This window comes from Oryzias melastigma, linkage group LG1, assembly GCF_002922805.2.
Source record: "Oryzias melastigma strain HK-1 linkage group LG1, ASM292280v2, whole genome shotgun sequence".
Lineage (NCBI taxonomy): Eukaryota > Metazoa > Chordata > Actinopteri > Beloniformes > Adrianichthyidae > Oryzias > Oryzias melastigma.
Genome location: NC_050512.1, coordinates 7,553,008 through 7,571,747, shown reverse-complemented (window position 1 = coordinate 7,571,747; position 18,740 = coordinate 7,553,008). Strand labels below are relative to the sequence as shown.

The 18,740-nt window shown below is 45.2% G+C and overlaps 3 protein-coding genes across 4 annotated transcripts; 2 read left to right on the top strand and 1 right to left on the bottom strand.

Annotated features, from left to right (window-relative positions):
* Nucleotides 1-2,388: 2,388 nt before the first annotated feature.
* slc26a11 (solute carrier family 26 member 11) lies at nt 2,389-10,875 on the bottom strand. Its single transcript, XM_024259639.1, has 15 exons — nt 10,749-10,875; nt 10,210-10,273; nt 9,718-10,086; nt 9,353-9,545; nt 9,178-9,263; nt 6,823-7,039; nt 6,560-6,738; nt 6,423-6,495; nt 6,246-6,357; nt 6,117-6,172; nt 5,604-5,744; nt 4,675-4,802; nt 4,497-4,596; nt 4,293-4,426; nt 2,389-4,219 (listed from the first exon to the last, which is right to left on the bottom strand). The coding sequence occupies exons 3-15, from the start codon at nt 9,913-9,915 to the stop codon at nt 4,100-4,102; spliced, it is 1,737 nt and encodes a 578-aa protein (XP_024115407.1). The 5' UTR covers nt 9,916-10,086; nt 10,210-10,273; nt 10,749-10,875; the 3' UTR covers nt 2,389-4,099.
* A 22-nt stretch (nt 10,876-10,897) lies between these two features.
* Nucleotides 10,898-17,281, top strand: sgsh (N-sulfoglucosamine sulfohydrolase (sulfamidase)). 2 transcript variants are annotated; one of them, XM_024259641.2, is made up of 9 exons: nt 10,898-11,036; nt 12,475-12,635; nt 12,701-12,806; nt 12,874-13,226; nt 13,903-13,984; nt 14,055-14,258; nt 14,881-15,044; nt 15,118-15,335; nt 17,014-17,281. In XM_024259641.2, exons 1-9 carry the CDS (start codon nt 10,955-10,957, stop codon nt 17,195-17,197), a joined length of 1,554 nt encoding a protein of 517 aa, XP_024115409.1. In that variant the 5' UTR covers nt 10,898-10,954; the 3' UTR covers nt 17,198-17,281. The 2 variants fall into 2 exon arrangements, with proteins under 2 accessions (XP_024115409.1, XP_036067409.1); XM_036211516.1 differs by lacking the exon at nt 10,898-11,036 and adding an exon at nt 11,232-11,384.
* Nucleotides 17,282-17,423: 142 nt separating this feature from the next.
* On the top strand, nt 17,424-18,441 carry npb (neuropeptide B). Its single transcript, XM_024259643.2, has 2 exons — nt 17,424-17,940; nt 18,096-18,441. Exons 1-2 carry the CDS (start codon nt 17,677-17,679, stop codon nt 18,222-18,224), a joined length of 393 nt encoding a protein of 130 aa, XP_024115411.1. The 5' UTR covers nt 17,424-17,676; the 3' UTR covers nt 18,225-18,441.
* The last annotated feature ends 299 nt before the right edge of the window (nt 18,442-18,740 follow it).

Below are 18,740 nucleotides of genomic sequence, written 5' to 3'. Positions count from 1 at the left end.
TCCTGTTTACCATGCTGCCCATTCAGATGTTCCATAGAAGATTCATGCTCCCCTTCCGCTTCTTCCTATCCCCACATTCATTCCCTCAATATAGAAAAAAATATTGTCTTCAAATTCAGACATGGTGAAGGGTTTGGACAATGATCCTCCTTAATAGCATTGAGATCAGATCAGTGTGTTTATGGGTCAGAATATTTATTATTAATAATTTGATTATTATAATTATTCCTCTGAATCTTACCATAAAGCCCCCACATTGAGACTAGGTGTGTTTGAGATCACTTGCGCCTCGCCTGGATCGTCTGTGAGACCAGGCGGAGGCGGGACAAGGCGCCTGAGGTAAAGGGTGAAGAGTGGGACTGAACCAGAACAGGAAGTCGGGGTTGTCTTAACATTTTAATCTTTATATGCCTCTCCCCCTTAGTATGAACTTTACTATTATGTTTTTTATAATAATTTTCAACATTTGTCCACAGACAACAGATGAAAAACAGCCGCTGGGTTACTTTAATATCTATTGTCCAAGAGAAAGTTCGCCCTACAGAACCGTTGAGTTGTGTTACGGTATGGTAAGGTAGGTACCTGTAGGCAGCAGATGGCCTCAAGGGGGTTACCAAGGTAGGTAGGTACGCATATCAATCAAGGGGATAATCAAGGGGGCAGTAATCTTACCACCAAAGGTCATACAAACCCCCAAACAAGCTCTCACTGCTGGTCTGAGCGGCCTTTGTCTCGTTTTTAACATTTCAGAACCGATATTCTAGTTGTAATGCTGACCAGCCTTCATCAAACCAGCATATACTCTTAATTCCTGTGCCATGCAAGAAAACAAATCCCTCCTTTAACTAATAATAAAGATACTATTCAATCTGAACCACCTCATGAATCAGTCAACAGTCACAATCAGCTTCGATACAGAGCGTCACATCACTACCAATCGCAATCTTACACGTCATCAAGTCGCAAGCCCCCGAGCCCATCTTACAGACCGAGCACATGTGGTACCTACACCATTTCACCCTCCAAAACAAGGGCTCCAAAGAAACTGAACTCCTGGTTACAGCAAGAATTGACTTAACTAAAATGGAATGTCTATCAAGATCCATTTACCCAGCTTACTCAACTGCTATTCACAGTAAGTTGATAAAAACAATCAATCAAATAAACTTTAATTTAATTCGGAGGAATAAACTGCATAATATGAAAAATCTTTTATGGTTCAAAACATTGAGGATGGAAATGTAATTGACTTTGATTGTCCTAATGGCATGTTAAAGTTGAACTGGATTAAGTCTTGGCTCAAAAACACTCATTCTTGAGTCCCTCCATAAAACAGGAAGGCTGGAATGTCTCCTCAAAGCAGATTTCAATGTTGACAAATTACCAGTTAAAATATCAAAGTTTCATAAACAAATTCTGCTCTACTGGAAAATAATTCATGAATTTTCCCCATAGTCTGTCTCTCTGTGGAGCAATAGATATATATTACATATATATATATATATATATTATATATTACATGGGAACAAATCACTTTTTCTCAGTGAATGGTATGAATACAATATTTGGTCTGTACTTCATGTGTTGGATGGTGAAGGTAATGTTCTCAGTATGAGCAGTTCTGTCAAAAATATCATTTTATTCCATAAAAATCAGTTTATGCAAAAGTAATTAAAGCTGTTTCTTTGGAATATATTCATTTAATAAAAAGTGTAATATTATATCAAACCATAACACCACAATTACTCTTATTAACAATACAAAGTATTCCAACATTAGATAAAAAATATAGTAATCTATTAGTAGAACAACCCTAAAGGGCAATATTTTTACTGGAAAACCTAATAAAAATATTTTACATAATTATGATCAGGATATAGTAAATACATTAAGAACTTTTTATCAAAATTTCCTATTTTTCCTAAAGTTAAAGAAACTAATTTTAAAAAGATATATATCCATCTAAAGGACTTCTACGATCACGGTTTACTATAAATGATAACATATGCACATTCTGTGAAAAGGACATTAAAACCACGCAACATTTATTTTACTTTTGTCCCCAAACACAAATGTTTTGGAAAGAGTTGCATAACTGGCTGAGAAATATTTTCCCACAACAGCCCACATTCTCTTTAAACACCATCATATTTGGCATCTTATTAGAAAATAAATGAGAAGAAATCTGCTTAAATATCATCCTCTGTCTTGCTCAATTTAATATACACAAATGTAAATATATGAAGACTCCCCTAAAATTTAGAGAGTAGAATTCAAGTTGTATTTTATTGAAGTTCATTGAAAATAAAAATAATATATGATGGACTAAAAACTTCCCTTGCACATCTATAGTAATGTTTTTTTTGTTTGCTCCATTTTGCTCAGATCTATTTTTATTAATATTATTTATTAATATTTTTATTGATTCTGTTTTTGCTGCTTAATGCTTCAATTGCCCTCTCTGTTCGATTGTAATATGTAAAAACTATGTTCTATAATTTCAAGCCACGTTTTGTTCTGTAGTAGTTATTCAATAAAAAAAAGATGATGACGGAGTCAGGATTCAAAGTTGCTACAGTTAAACATTTTAAGTCTGTACAACTTTGATGTGAGTTAGAAAAACTTAGAATTGAGAGTTAGGAGAACCCAAAAGTTTAAGTGCTCTCTCAGTTTTCACTGTCAGTGAAGTTTGTTTCCTCACAATTCAGAGTTTGTCTGTTCGTACTTATACACTTATATATAAATTCAAGCGTGACCACACCCATTGACCCCATGATGGGGCCAGGAGGGATTACAAGAGCACCTTTTCACCTTCACCACCCTCTGGTTTGTGTTTTGGTGTTTGTGTTCACATTTCATTTGTTCTGTTCAGGTTGTCTGTGTCTTCTCCTGGACCTCCCCCTGGTTCTCCTGGAGATGGTCACAGCTGCCAAGTATTATTTCATACTACGTTAGGTGTCTACTCTGTTCTCACTATCCGAGCATCTTGTGCACATTCCAGAGATCCAGTATCTCTCTAGTTGTTGTTCTTTTGTAATTTGACCTTTCCCCCTACTGGTGGCACTTTTTAGTTTTGAAATCCTTTGAACTCTCTGGACGTGTTTGAGTCCGTCCTGCTCCTGGGTTTTCCTTTACCGGGCAGCCGTAACAACGTTCTCTCCTTCGTTCCCTTCAATGAGACCATCTGTCTGCAGGAATGTGGATGTTCCACCTCTATGAAGGGATATTTGGGGGTCTTGAACCCAGAACCACTCAGACTGGTGAAGGAGATGGGAAATGGTTCAAAGACAGAAAACTTCAAGTCCAGATGCCATGACTCAACCTCCAGAAGCTTCAAGGATCTGTTCTCCAAAGAATTTGACACCGCTGAGTACAAAGAAGAGTCTGTTGGAACAAGAGATTCTCAACCCCAAGTCGTCACATTTTAACGTTTGGTTAAGGACTCCTCTATGTTTTGGATGTCCCAAATTTGTTGTTTTTTTTCATGTTGGCTGTTCTTAAAATCAAGGGTCCACAACCTTTGGGACGCGGTACTGGATGGAGATTGGTACTCAGGATGTGTCCAGTATATCCAGGCTCTTGAATCAAGTTCATCTTGTTGGCCATGTTTAAGTCTGTTCAAGATGAAGCAGAAGTCTGGAAGTACCTAAACCAGTACCAGGACCCTGACCTGGTACCGTATTTGGTGCTGGGTTGGGGTGCCAGTACCAGTGCTGAACCGATTCGCGGTCCATGATTTAACGGGAACATCAAAAAAGGAGTTGGGGATACCCAAAACGTCTAAACGTGACTTGGAGGGGTCCTTCACCAAATGTCAACATGTGACGACTTGGGAGTGAGAATGTTTTGGCTAAAAAAACTCAGGGATCTTTGTGTTTAAAAGTTTGCTGAAGTTCTTATTTTCTTAGTTTTCATCGTTTTAAAAATGAACATAAAACAGCTTTGTATTTCAAATAAGGAATAAAAAAACCTAGCAGGAGTTTCCTGAGGGATCTTCATCTTGAAGGAGTTGAAAGAAGCTGCTGATCTAGGTCTGGAGGTTTCTCACCCCAGAGAGTCAGAAATGAGACAAATGGTCCTAAAATGCAGTTCCTGCGGCTTAATCGCCCCCCAAGAGCGGCTCTGAAGATCCAGACTCCATCTGCAGGGCTTCCTCCACGCTGTCCGCAAACCTGAAGTCCTGCAGCTGCGCAGCCAGGAAAACCTTCAGCACGGGGGGCTGGAGGGGGGGGAGCAAAAGACGACGTTGAGGGCTGACATCAGCGAGAGGCTCTGAGGCCTGAGGAGCTCACCTTCAGTCCCGAGAAGACCAGCTTCACACGCTGCAGCTGGAACTGCCTCAGCAGGTCCTTCAGCTCACTGATCACTGTGTAGTCTATGGCGCTGACGTGGTGACAGTCCAACACCACCGATCGTGGGGGGGACACTGGAGGGGGGAGGCAGTCGGTTAGGAGAGCAGCCAATAACAAAGACGTCTGTGCGAGTGTAGTCCTCACCCTGCAGGGCGTGAGCGTGGATGAAGCGGCTCAGGTGGTCTGTGGCGGGAAACGTCAGGCCGCTGCACAGCTGCATCACCAGAACGCCGTGGTCCGACACCTGCAGCACAAAACACAAACCACTCACGACCACCACCCAGCAGCCCGCAGACATCCCCGGACCTGCAGGACTCTCTACCTTTATCCTGGGTCTGGCCACGTTGTAGAGCAGCACAGCTCCGGACACGGCGACCCCGGCCACGATGCCGTACTGAACCTCCCAGAAACTCATCAGGAAGGTGACGGCGAACGGCAGCAGGTCCAGCCCTGCAGAGCAGAGAGAAAATGATGAACAACACCACAAATTCTGCATTAAATGAAAATATTGTCTGCAGAAATGTTGCAATTGTTACAAAATTTTTCATTTTGCTTTAAAACAGAAAATAACAAATATCCAAAACTCAAAAAAGCTCAAAGAAATCTTAAAATTCCCAGAAGAAAAAGCCCCAATTAAATCCAATAAAACTGTGTTGTTGGTGTTTTAATATGTTCTTGTGGCATTTTTTTCATGATAGAGGACATGCATAAGCTTAAATCTGCATTTCTTAGTATTTCTTGATTCAAATCGTAGTGAATCAAGAGCAGAGGAAGAAATGCAGTTGGGAAAAGGTGGTATTTGTGATGTAGAAAATATGCTGTAGAAGACAAGCTCCCTGCTCTGAACTCTCTGAACCCCCTTCCCTACCCGTTGGTAGGGAAGGGGGCGGAGTTACTCTGAACCAAAAGTCCTGCCCACAACTCTGCAGAAACTATGTCCTAGAAAAACAACAAAGGTTTATAGATTTTGGCTAAAAACTGTATAATAATAATTAAAAGCCCACTGGAAATGCTTTTATAATAGATCAAAAGATGATCGGAGTGGGACTTTACTGTTGACAAAGGTGTTTATTTGTGATCACAGCCTTTGTTTGCCTAAAACTGCCAAAGATATAAACTGGTTTCCAGGCAGAATATAGGTGGGACTGCCTGTAAAATCTTATCTAGAGCTCCAGAGAACGGATCCACACTCCAGTTAACAAGACTGTCGTTCATTCAGGAACTTCAGGGTCCAAAACCATGACCACCTACTGTGCACGCGCCACATCTTTGCCACGGCGCCGTAATCCAGCATGGGTGCCACGGCGCAGATGATGACTGCAGCCAGAGAAGCCTTGGGGATGTAATAGAACGCTGGCATGAGGAACGCCAAGGAGAGCAAGACGATCACACCTGCAGGAGGAAAGGAAAATGTGAGAAGACATGAAGCACCGACTAGAGAGTAGAGAAGAGGCTGCATTCATAGAGGGGAAGTATCTGAGCCGCCACAAACCAAACAATACGTTCTTTAGGTCAAAGTAAAGAAACTCTTGGATCAAGAAGCTTTAGGCAAAGGCATAATTTTAGATAACTGAAATCTCTGATATAAGTGACTAAATCATGAACTCCGTCTTCAGCAGGCTCCAACACCCTGTGATTCCCAAAGGGATTAGGTGGGTTTAGAAGACCGATGGACAGATTTTCTTCTCTGATCAAACTTCAGAACACAAAGCTGTAATGACGCAGAAAGCCACAAGAGGGCGATAAAGACTGAAAGACGCTCACTTGTGAGGATCCCTCCCGCTGGAGTGCAAACCCCGGTCTGAGAGTTCACCGCGGTCCTGCAGGGGTAGAGGGTGCAGGTTGAACCTTCATACTCACTGTTGTTAAAGACGCATACAGAGTAACACACACCTCCCAAAACTGCCGGTGACGGGGTACGCTGACACGAAGGAGCCCATTATGTTGGTCACTCCGATCGCCAGCAGCTCCTGGTTGGCGTCGATCCTGTAGTCGTTCTGACTGGCTGGGATAGAGGAAGTGAGAATCTTAGCCTGGGGAAGACTTCCTGTTTAACCCTCTCACACTTACCAAAGGCTTTTGCAATGGCGATGCTCTCCAACAGACCCATGAGGGGGATCAAAGCCAGCCCCCCGCCAAAGTCCTGAGGAGAACACAGTTATGTTTGACAGCTCGACACACGCCCCAGCTCTTCCTCACATCCTCACCTCCAGCATCTCCCTAAAGGAGACCGTGGTCCCGTTGGCTGTAGTATCCGAGGTGGGTGGGGGCCTGAAGGGCGGCAGCCCCTGTGAAGTGTGTCCGGTGATTGTGAAGATATGATAGCCGTACGCCTCGCAGGAGAAAGCAAACAGGGAAGCCGCCACGACCAGCAGGGCGTTACGCACTGATCAGGAGGAGGAGAAGAGACAGCTGAGAACAGGAGACGCTCCGCTCAGCACGCCAGCGTCTGTAACACACAGGTACTGACTGGTCGCAACAGTCCAAATGAACTTCCTGGCCATTCTGGTGCAGGAGGCGGAGTCACTGGAGCCCAGGCTGGACTTCATGAAGGTCAGCATGGTGAGCAGACACAGACAGAGCAGACCCATCACCACATCGCCTGTTCTGGCCTCTGGGATCTTGTAAAAGGTGTAATAGACCTCCAGGAAGAACTGATGAGGAACTCCCTGGATTCCCAGAATATTCTAGAAAGGAATGGAAAAGGTTGACAAACGTTAACAAGAAAGAACTGGAAGCTTTGTTGTGCTCTGTTGTGAGAGAGAAACCTGCAGATGCTTTCCAGAAAGTGTGTTGGATCTTCTGCCTCTAGAAGATTAAAATTTAGGATTAAAAAATGATCTACTATTGCAATTGTTACTATTTATTGCCATAAAACATGTTAAAAACATCAAATCCAATTTTCATCGAAGTGGGTCTTAAAAAACAAACAGACACGTCCATCCGTGTTTTTGTTTTCTAAGCAGAAATTGTTTTGTTTTTTTTAAAGCCACCAACACTGAAGGTGAGTTTTCCAACTCATTTATGAGTTGATAAAATGTCTAGAAATGATTAACTGTCATGTGCAGCCTTCACTCACCCTTTTTGTCTCTTCAGTTTCTCTGTCTCTTCTTAAACTTTTATATCTAGTCTCTGGTGTCTCTATTTTGAAAATCTTTCATTCAACATCTGGTTAACACCTGGTTAATATCATGCAATTAACTGCTTTCAGACACGTTCTCTTAATTAAATGCAACTTTATTTTTGTGTTCTGGACTATGAAGTGACGACCACAATGTTTGGTTTCTGTCCAGAAGAGAAAAATATTAAAATATATTTGTACATTATTTATATACTTTTCTATTAAGAAGAAAAAATCTGTTTTTGATTTGAGTTGTTAATGTTTTAACTGATCAACTTGTTTGATTAAGAAAAGAACTCAAGCATTAATTTGTTAAATTTCTGGGAAATGTTTATTTATGAAAAAAACAAATTCATTCAGTCATAATGTTAACAATAACATAAATGAAGAGCAGTGTTGTACTTTTTGGCTTTGATGTTCCTTTTGGATTCTGATCGGAGAGAAAAAACACCAAAATGGTTGAAATTTGCAGAGTTCTGGCTTAACAGAACTGATAAGCTGTTTGGTGTCTGAAGCAAAGTGCCTTCAATACCTGTGTTTACATGCACACAAGTAGTTGGAATAACTCAAGATCAGAATAAAAACGCATCACGTGAACACGCCATTTCTGACCCAATCAGACCCATTCTGATCAAAATTTCCTTCCGATCAAGATAGGTGGGTTATATTGATTGTTGATCCGGTTGTGGTTAGGGTCATTACTGCGCTGGATTTTACATCATGCATAGAGGGTGTGGCGCTCCAGAGGAAACTTCGGAGCGCTAACAGGACCGATCAGCTGCAGCCGGACTCATCAAGAGGGGATGATGCTTTGTTACGATGTGAGCTTCCGACTGGAGTCCATCCAACTGCTCTACGCGAGCAAGGTGCCAGACTCGGGAAAACCGAGTCTCCTGGGAGAACTGTGTCCCTGAGCGGCATTGGCATGGTATGAGCTGGCAAAGGCGGCTTTAGAATATGGAAATGCCACTCTGTGCTCCAAGCAGTCCTTTAGAAAATACGAGCGATCAGTCACTTTAAAATATTATAATCAGAATATCATCTCACTCAAAGCTGCAGCGTTGTTTGTTTACACTGGAATTAGCTGCTTCCTCTACGGATGTTTCTGGCATTTAACAGTTCTGTGGATGTCAAAATGATTTCTTCCGACCAAACGTGTGGTGCCTGTAAATGTTTGTTACAATCTGATAAAGTTTTTCAGGGCCCATGAACACAGTTCTATTCCAATCCGATCTTTGATCCGATCGAGGACATTTAGCACATGTAAACGCAGCCAGTGAGAGACAAAGACACCTGACTGGATGGAATCAGCATGAATAAATAATTCATTATTCAGGTTTATGAATGCCATAACGGGAAATAAGAATGAGATTTGAAAGCACAGATGGGATATTAAACAAACATTTAACATTTTTATTTGCAACAAAGAAAATTATATTTTTAGGAGTGAAAATTTATTTAGCGGTTTAGGAAATTTTAAAGGTAAAACTGTAATTTTAATTTTCTCTTTAGTGGCAAACGTTTAACTTTATAGTATTTTTTGTGGGCCGTCCATCATCAGTGTTCAGATGCTGCAGTAAATTGTTGCAGTGTGGTCACAGTGCTAAATGTAAGTTTAGTTATAAAATCCAGAATATAGCTACACAAATATGTAAGCTGAACGTTCTGGGTAGACATGGCAGCACGGCTGCTGTCAGAACTCACCTTCACCTGACCGAAGCCGATGGTGACCGCAGCCGCACAGGTGAAGCCTTTGATGACGGGGTAGGAGATGAAGTCCAGCAGGAAGCCTGCAGAGATCAGCAGCACAGACACTCAGAACCGGCTCCTGGTGAGTTTCTGTCATCTGCAGCGGCAGCCGGGCCTCGGGGGCTCTGACCTAATCTGAGCAACGCCATCGCCGCCTGAACGAGTCCGCAGAGGAGGCTGAGCAGCACGGCTCTGTGGGGCTGCCCCCCCACCACAGAGAAGCACAGGAGGGACATGATGGCCGTGGGGCCCAGGGTCACGTCCTTCGAGGTTCCGAGGATGGTGTATATGAAACCCCCCATGAAGGCAGAGTAGAGTCCGTACTGCAGACAAAACATGAACCCAGAGCTCTCAATAACAATGTTGGAGACTTCACTGGACCTTTCTGTGAGGATCTGCTCGGGTTCTGACCACCAAACCCACAAACTGCAGGAACTAAAGCCAAACCTAAAGCAAAAAAATGAGAAAAGCCAGGAGTACTGAGCTGAGACTCACCTGCACAGGAAGACCTGCCACCTCCGCGTACGCCAGCGCTTGAGGAACGACCGTCAGCCCGACCGTGAGGCCGGCCAGTATGTCCATCTGCAGGTACCCGACTTTGTATCTGGGTAACCAGGATAGGATGGGAAGCCAGGTCTTCAGAGAGCTGCAGGAGCAGCAGCTCCAGCCCGAAGGCCTCCTCAACCGATCCATCCCACGGGGTCAGAGGTCACGGGCCGGGAGCACACGCCTGACCATCAGGCTACACATGCATTCCTCCTTCTGAGGCGTCCAGCTGTCAGGAGGAGACTTCAGCAAACATGCGCGGTGTGCACGTGCACGCCAGCCTGCCTGTTTGTTTGCTCCTCAGACCAGTGGAACAACCTGAGCACGTCAACAGAAAAGAGAAGGATCCCTGTGATCATCACCTGACGTTGAGAAGAAGCCAGGTGATGATCACCTGACAGGTGCATGCTTCTGCTGACCTTACATGAGGGGGGGCGTTACCTGAAGCTGTGTCCCACAGAGGAAGGTGTTTTTACTGGATCTCACCACAAATACCACATGATCTCTGTAGAAAAGATCAGATTACAATAGAAGGAAAAATAAAAACTATTGAAAAGACAGTTCAGAATAGAAACACAGTATAATATTTGAATAGGAATAAAAAGACATCAGAACAAATGAGAAACATCAGAATAGAAGAGTGATAGAAACATAATAGAAACAGGTCTGAATAGAAAGAAGATGGAATAGAAAAGATCAGAATGCAAAAAACTGAATAAACACAGACCAGAAAAGAAACACATCAGAATAGAAACAGATCAGAATAGAAGCAGAATAGAAACAGATCAGAATAGAAGCACAATAGAAACAGATCAGAATAGAAGCAGAATAGAAACAGATCAGAATAGAAGCAGAATAGAAACAGATCAGAATAGAAGCACAATAGAAACAGATCAGAATAGAAGCAGTATAGAAACAGATCAGAATAGAAACACAATAGAAACAGATCAGAATAGAAGCAGTATAGAAACAGATCACACCTTCAGTCTTCTTGGAGTCCATCAGCTGTGATTTTCGGGTTCCTTTTTTCCTAACTTCCTCAAAATCGCTCCTTTCGCCGCTCGAGACAGGTTCCTGTTTCCCCTCTCACGCGGCCGCGGTCATGTGATCAAAAGGGGGCGGAGCCTCGCTTGTTTGAGGAAGTGTGGACTCGGGACCTGTCCCAGTTCGGTTGTTGTGCACCACCATGCTGCCGCGGAGCTGCGTCCTCCTTCTAGCAGCTTTCAGCTTTGCGGAGCCACGGAGGCGAAACGTTCTCCTGATCATCGGTGAGTTCTCCAGAACCGAACGGAACCCGGAAGTCCGTCTGCAGCTGCGTCCAAACATCAGATAGAAGTCACGTTCCTTTCTCGATCTGGTTGAAACGTCATGCAGTAGAGTTAATGGATAAAGTAACGGTGTTTGAAACTCAGAGGTGAGTCACGAACTGATCCGAGGTTTTCAGAAGGTCCTGCAGGTGTCAAGGAGGTGAAGAAGGAGTCTGACAGTTGCCATGGAGACAGAGAAGAGCTTGTCTGGCAGCAGATCTGAGTCCAGCTGCTCCTGTTGGACTTCAACCTTCACCTCTGTCCACCATGCTCCCCCGCATGACAGAGAATGGATAAACACTGAAACATGTAGGTTTCTGGTTGTATTGCTGCATCATAACTGTGATCCAAAAAGCTCTGCTTAAGCATGAAGTTCTGCGTCTCCAATGGAACACAGCTGGGACAGTGGATAAAGGATTACTTTGAAGTAACGGTAACCACTAATCAGTCTATGGGACAGAAGAAGGAGGAACGTCCTGCTGCAGATCTGCCAGCCACCCCACCTCCACACACATATACAGATCAGACTCCTCCCCTTCTATGTACCTTTAAGTTTTAAAAGTCATCCATCCGTTTTTGTCTGCTCGTCTGAGCATGGATCCCAAAAGATGTCCGGACTTCCATGTCCCTGGTCACTTCCGCAAGGTCACCTAAAAAAGCTGGGACATACCCACCTCAGCTGGCTCCTCATGATGTGGAGGATCAGCGGCTCTGCCTTAGGTGACCGACCTCCTCACCATATCTCTTTGGCCACTCTACGGAGGAATCTCCTTTTAGCCTCCCGCTCTTCCAGTCATGAATCACAATCTTTCTCCAGTCAAGAAACATGGTGGTGCTGACTCATCCCATCTTCACACTGAGCTGAAACCGCCCCAAAAGAAGTCTTGGCTTGATGAAGCTAACAAGACAACATCATCTAGATCAGGGATAGGCAACTACTGTCCTCAAGGGCCGCCTGCCTGCATGGGTTCCAGATATCCAAGCTTTACTCATGACTGATTACCTGCTTCAGGTGTGTCCTGCCAATTAGAACATGCCACAGCAGGGTATGATGGAAAACATGCATGACTGCAGCCCTCGAGGCCTGGAGTTGCCTATCTCTGATCTAGAAAGAGCAGAAAGGAGGTCAAGAGTTCCCAGAATCCACTGGTAACTATTGAGCTACTGCACATGCTCAGACTCTTTCCTTTGCTGAGAGATGATGTTCCAGACTTCATGATAAGGAGTTGTTGCCTTCTCGTAAGGAGGTTCTGAACCGCTCTTTCCCTGCATGTCACCTTGAACCTTTAGGCTACTAGCTTAACGCTCAAACCCCTCCACTGTGTTATGGTGGCCGTTCACAGAGATCCAGAACCACGTGAAGGGAATCCTCTGAGCTCTCGTTCTTGCTCTTGTGCAGCGGATGACGCAGGCTTCGAGACTGAGGTCTACAACAACTCTGTGGTGCACACGCCCCACCTGCGTGCTCTGGCGCAGCGCAGCCTGCTGTTCCGGAACGCCTTCACGTCTGTCAGCAGCTGCTCCCCCAGCCGCTCCGCCATCCTCACCGGCCTGCCGCAGGTACGCCGTGCGTGCACGTGCAGGCGCCGCTTGCTGAAGGTCCTCATGCTGTCTCCTCGTTTCAGCACCAGAATGGCATGTACGGCTTGCACCAGGGCGTCCATCACTTCAACTCCTTTGAGGGAGTGCAGAGTCTGCCGCTGCTACTGAGCCAGGCAGGCGTGCGCACAGGTGAGTTCAGACCCACACCTGCACCACAGCCTGTTCACCTCACCACCTGTTTTCTTTAACCCCACAGGTATAATCGGGAAGAAGCACGTCGGGCCCGGTTCTGTCTATCCTTTTGACTTTTCCTACACAGAAGAAAACGCCTCTGTGCTGCAGGTGGGGAGGAACATCACCCGGATCAAACTTCTTGTCCGGAAGTTCCTCCAGACTCACAAACGAGAAACGGATGCGGGAAGAAGCCGCGTTCCGGGTGGAAGCGAGGACAGACCCTTTTTCCTGTACGTTGCCTTCCACGACCCACACCGGTGTGGACACTCGCAGCCCCAGTACGGAGCCTTCTGTGAAAAGTTTGGAAACGGAGAAACGGGAATGGGAAGAATCCCAGACTGGAAGCCGGTTCATTACACACCAGAGCAAGTAAAGGTCAGTCCGGCTCGTTCCTGTAAAAACTGTCTTCAGTCTGGGTTGATGTCTGGGACCGAGTAAAAGTACTACTTCCTGTAGAAGTTAGGAACAAGGCATTCAAGTTACCCTGCATTTACACTGGTCCATCTGCTGTGCACCTCCGTTGTGTAGGGAGTCCGTCTTACGACTTTCAGTGAGTTTGTGAATGGTTTGTCCTGCCACCCCCGTGTCAGATAGTTCGTCCCACTCTCTTCCAAAACTTAAGCATTCAGGCCCCCTGCCCTCTCCTTCCTTCCTCACTGAGTTATTGTAAAATGCATGTTATGTGTTATAAATCATATTATATTTTTGTACTATCAAAATAAAAGTTTTGGTGTCCATGACAAAAATGGACGCCGGTGTTATCTTCAGTGTTAACATGCTTAATGGCGTTGGCACGTCACTTAACCAGGGTAACCAAACAGGGCAGTTGGAGGCCGACTCCATTCTCAGCCCAGATTTGTGGGCTGTGATGCAAGTTTCTCCACAGAACTTTCTGTGGAGGTTGAGGACTTTTCCCCTTCTCCTGAGGCCAGCCCTCATGGTCCAGAACCTTACCAGACCTGTTTCCTGTTTTTCTGGCTTTTCTGTTGCCGTGTCAACAGACTGGAGGTAGGACTCCTGCTTGAACCTTGTGTTCTGTTCACCTGCTCAGGTTCCCCCCTTTGTGCCGGACACGCCTGCAGCTCGAGCGGACCTGGCTGCTCAGTACACCACCGTGAGCAGACTGGACCAGGGCGAGTAGCAGCACCAGAGCAGAGACGCCAGAACATCAACAAGTGCTGAAGGTGCAAACTTCTCCTGCAGGTATCGGACTGGTTCTGGAGGAGCTCAGAGAAGCCGGTTACGAGAACGACACCCTGATCATCTACAGCTCGGACAATGGCATCCCGTTCCCGAACGGCAGAACCAATCTGTATCACTCCGGAATCGCAGAGCCTATGCTGGTGTCTTCTCCGGAGCACAGGGAACGCTGGGGGGACAGCAGCCAGGCCTTCGTCAGCCTGCTGGGTAAGGAAGAGCTTCATGGTAAATGAAGGGGTGAGTCCTTATTTAGGACCCATGTGTCAAAGTCAAGGGCTGGGAGCCGGATCCGGCCCATAGGGTAATTATATCCGGCTCTCCAGATCCTTTTATATTATTATTATTAAGATGTTATCTTGTTCCATCTTAATTTTTACAGAATATGTATTTTATGGAGAGCAAAATATTGAAAGTTATTTAAAGTTGAAGTTGATTTATTCTGTCATAATATTCCTGTCTGCAGGGAGAAAAGACCAAACTTCCACACCGGACTGAAATACTGGTGGTTTTTCTACTCTTTTTTTGAGAGCATTGCAGGAGAAAGACAGATTTTAATCTGACGGCCTTCACCAATTTTCCTTTCTCCTGCAATGCTCCCAAACAGCCACAGGGGGGCGAGTGGGGACAGAAACAAAGTTGCTCAGAAGAAGAACTGGAGTAGTAAAAGTGACTTTCATCCAATTATGGTTGAGACAAAATGAGACTTTAAGACAAATCCATAGATTTCTGATGTGATGTGAGCCAGGACAGAAATTTTAAGGGAAAAATGGGAGTAAAGCAGAAATGTTTTTGCTGATCTTTGGGATTATTTTTATTATTTTTACCACAGACATCACGCCCACCATCCTGGACTGGTTCTCTGTGCCGTACCCCGTGTACCACCTCCCCGGCAGCCCGTCTGCGGTCCTCCTCACCGGCCACTCCTTGCTGCCTGCTTTGGTGGCCGAGCCCACAAACTGGTTGACGGTGTTCAGCAGCCAGTCCCTGCACGAGGTCGGCCCGTCTGCTTCTGCTCACGCCTGCTGGCATCCAGCCCCCCCTCACTGCCCTGCTTTTCTCCTTTCAGGTTACCATGTACTACCCAATTCGCTCCATCCTCCAGGGGGCGTACCACCTTCTCCAGAACCTGCACTACCGCATGCCCTTCCCAATAGATCAGGACTTCTATGTGTCCCCCACCTTTCAGGACCTGCTGAACCGCACCAGGAGCCGTCAGCCCACCCACTGGTTCAAGAGCCTTGACCAGTATTACTACAGGGAGCGCTGGGAGCTGTATGACACCAGGTCTGTCCCAATCTCAACACTCATGGACGAGAAAACACGTAGAAATTGAAAAAAGGTCTGCAGATGTTCATCTGTTCATCCCGTTTGAGGAACATATTAAGGAAACGCAGAACTTTAAGACAACATTAATGCCTGACATTAGCTGTGAAAGTTAACCATCGGTCAGAGAAAGAACAAATATGTTGGAAAAATCAAAATAGTTATAAAAAAATCAGTTTTATGTTTGACAAAAATGTGTTGAACGTATTTTTTTAGAGATCCATTCAGAAGAAAATTTGTTTTTAAAATGGTATTTTGTCATTTTTTATAGAGTAAGTTAAGATTAAAATTACATTTCTGATTATTTCTTTATTAAAATTGTTGTGAATCTGGAGCAGATGCTGGAAAAAGTGTGACGTAGAACCTACAACGACTAGCCACAATCTCTCTGCTCCACTCCATCCCGATGCATCCAATAGCAGACGGATAGATCCGTTTTCGTCTTCATTTTCCTCCTGTGAGCTGGTATCTGACTCTAAACTGAACAGCTGGATAGCTTCAATGTTGGTCATCGTTTTTGTTGCACCAGTAATGTTAGGTTGGAGTCGTGAGGGGCTGTAAGCTAGTGGGAGAAAATGAAATGGGCTTACTCCACGCCAACAGACCCACCAAAAACAAAGAGAATTTCTAGTTTCTAATGACGACTGGAGCTCTACAGAAACTATGTTCTAGAAAACGACAGATTTTTTTATTCTGTATAAAATCGATAAAATCATAATCATAAGAGCACTGGGAATGCTTTGAAATAGATCAAAAGATCGGAGTGGGACTTTAAAGAAGAATCTAGATGTCTTCTGAATTCATAAAAGTCTGAATTTGAAGATTAAAGTTTATTGAAGACCTTTAAACTCAAAAATTCCATCTGAACTTAAAAGGACTTAAAGGACATTTTCTTAAGTCTTTCAGAGTAAACTACATCCATATAAATCATCACATATTACCTTTTAACACTAAAAAAACAATTATTTATAAAATATTATTTATTTTAGTGAACTGTTTTTCTACCCAGAAGTAAGATGTCTCGATCTCTGAGGCTCCGCCTTTCGCTTCTTGTAAGTGACGCCCATTTCATGATGTCATCCTGTAGCCGGCCTCGTCAGCATGTCTGTTGCGTTTTTCTCACCAAAACAAGCAACATCCAAATTTTTGCTGAGATGGATGTGCATACTCTACCTTTAGTAGCTCGACGTTTATTCCAAAAATATGGTGTTTAAAAGAGACAGGCGTGAGTTAGAAACCGGATTTTATTCAATGACAGATGAACATTTCAGGATTTATTGAAATGATGAGAATATTATTCTGATTAGAATTGATTTTTTTTTCTCTTTGAAACATCATCAACCACCGTATAAAAAATCCTCATTGTCTTCACGTGGATCATTTTCCTCCAGACCCGCACACCTTTCCCTCTCTGCTCAACAATCCATGTTCAAACCAGTTTAATTTGTTGCTCTGGGAAATGAGTATTTCTTGGAAACGCTCGCCAGAGTTAGCTGGTCCATCCCGTAGTACTCCTCTTGTACCAGACTGTTCAGTGGAAATCTTTTCAAGTTTTTTTTATTATTATTATCATTTTTCCACTTGTATAGACTTGCTAAACACTGCATAGTTTGGGCGTTCATGGTCTGTGGTTTGGCAGGTCAGACCCTCTGGAGGTGAGGAACCTGGCTTCAGACGCCTCCTACCGCGCCGTGCTGGAGGACCTGCGGCAGCGCCTGCAGAAGTGGCAGTGGCAGACCGGAGACCCCTGGGTCTGTGGTCCAGACTACGTCCTGGAGGAAAAACTGACCCCTGAGTGCAGACCGCTGTATAACTCACTGTGATGGACGCTGATGTACTCTGACACCCCACTACAAAACATCTGTAAATCCCAGAGCTGAAAAATAAACAATTTTCTAGTTTATGAAGCTCTGTCCCTCTGCGGGTGGGGGGAGTATTATGGTCTGTGTGGGTTTTTGGTGCCCTCTCTCTGTCCAGTTGTGGCTTCTGACCTTTCGGCTCCCTGACTTTCATGGCTGACTAACAGTAATCCATTTTTACCTTCAGCGTCAGAGAGAAGCTGACGCCCCCATCCTCACGGCCCCCACCCTCCTCTGACTCCAGCATCAAGAACGGATCAATTTAGATTAAGAGGGCCATCATCCGCCCACCTGCGCTGTGATTTGACGCGTGTATCGGGTCACGCACGCGCGCTCCTACCAGAGTATTTAAGGTGCCCGAAAGTTTTCCGAGTTCATCCAAGATCCCGCAGACCAGCAGCGCCGTGTTCCTCCGCGTCGAAGGTCCCAGCTCCATCCCAGACATGGACAGGTCGGTCAGGTTCGCAGTGGTCTGCGTCGGGGTGTCTCTGCTCGTTTCCTGCCACTCCGCCGAAGCCTGGTACAAGCAGTCCACCGGACCCATCTTCTACCCGGTGGGGCGCGCGTCCGGCTTGCTGTCCGGCATCAGGAGGTCACCGTACGTCCGGAGAGCGGAGTCCGAGGAGGTGCTGGCGGACAGCGAGGAGGCGGCCGGGAACAGCGTGAGCCCCGAGGCCAGCAGGCAGATCTCTGTGCTCAAAAACATGGTGAGTCCAGCAGGGCGCGTGGTGACAGGTCCGGCTCGTGCGTAAAAGCGCACAGAGAAGCGGAGCAAAGTCAAGCTTTTGGCAGTTGTGCAGATTTTTGAAGAGTGTTTGCAAAGAAACATTTCAAACTTTGTGCCCCCCCTTCCCCCCTCCAGGCCATTTGCGTAAAGGACGTCTCCCCCAACCTGAAGACATGCGAGCTGCTTGCGGACGGGACCGGAACCTTCCAGTGCAAGGCGGACGTCTTCCTCACTCTGGACTCCTTGGACTGCCTGTCCGCGTGAGCGGAGCGCGCGCAGCCCCCATCCTCCACCTGGGAATGCTTCTACTGAGAGGGGGGGACTGAAAGAAAAATCTGAGAGGATGGAGGAGGGCGCGCGGGCGGATGGATGAGAATGTTGTCATTGAAACGTTTTGATTTGAAGCCATGTTGACTGCAGGGCGAATTTCCTGAAAAACAATTATTTTATTTTACCAATTAAAATGAACAAAGACTGAGAAGCTGCTGTGTCTGAGTTTGTTTGTAAATCTATTCACCAATGAGGTAAAAAAAAAAACTTTTTGTAGGATAGTTTGAACATCAAAACTGGAAACTGAATTTCGGATGAAACTATCATCATAATAAGCATTTTAACACATACTTTAAACTCTGCAGCTGCTGCAGGTTCAAACCTGGAGCTGCGGCTCATTAGCAGCTGTGACGCGCAGTCGCAGTGATGGATGAGTGGAAAACATGTCGGTATGCATGGATGAATCCTCCTGAGCTCTGCAGCGAGGGAGTCACAAACATATCCGTTCAG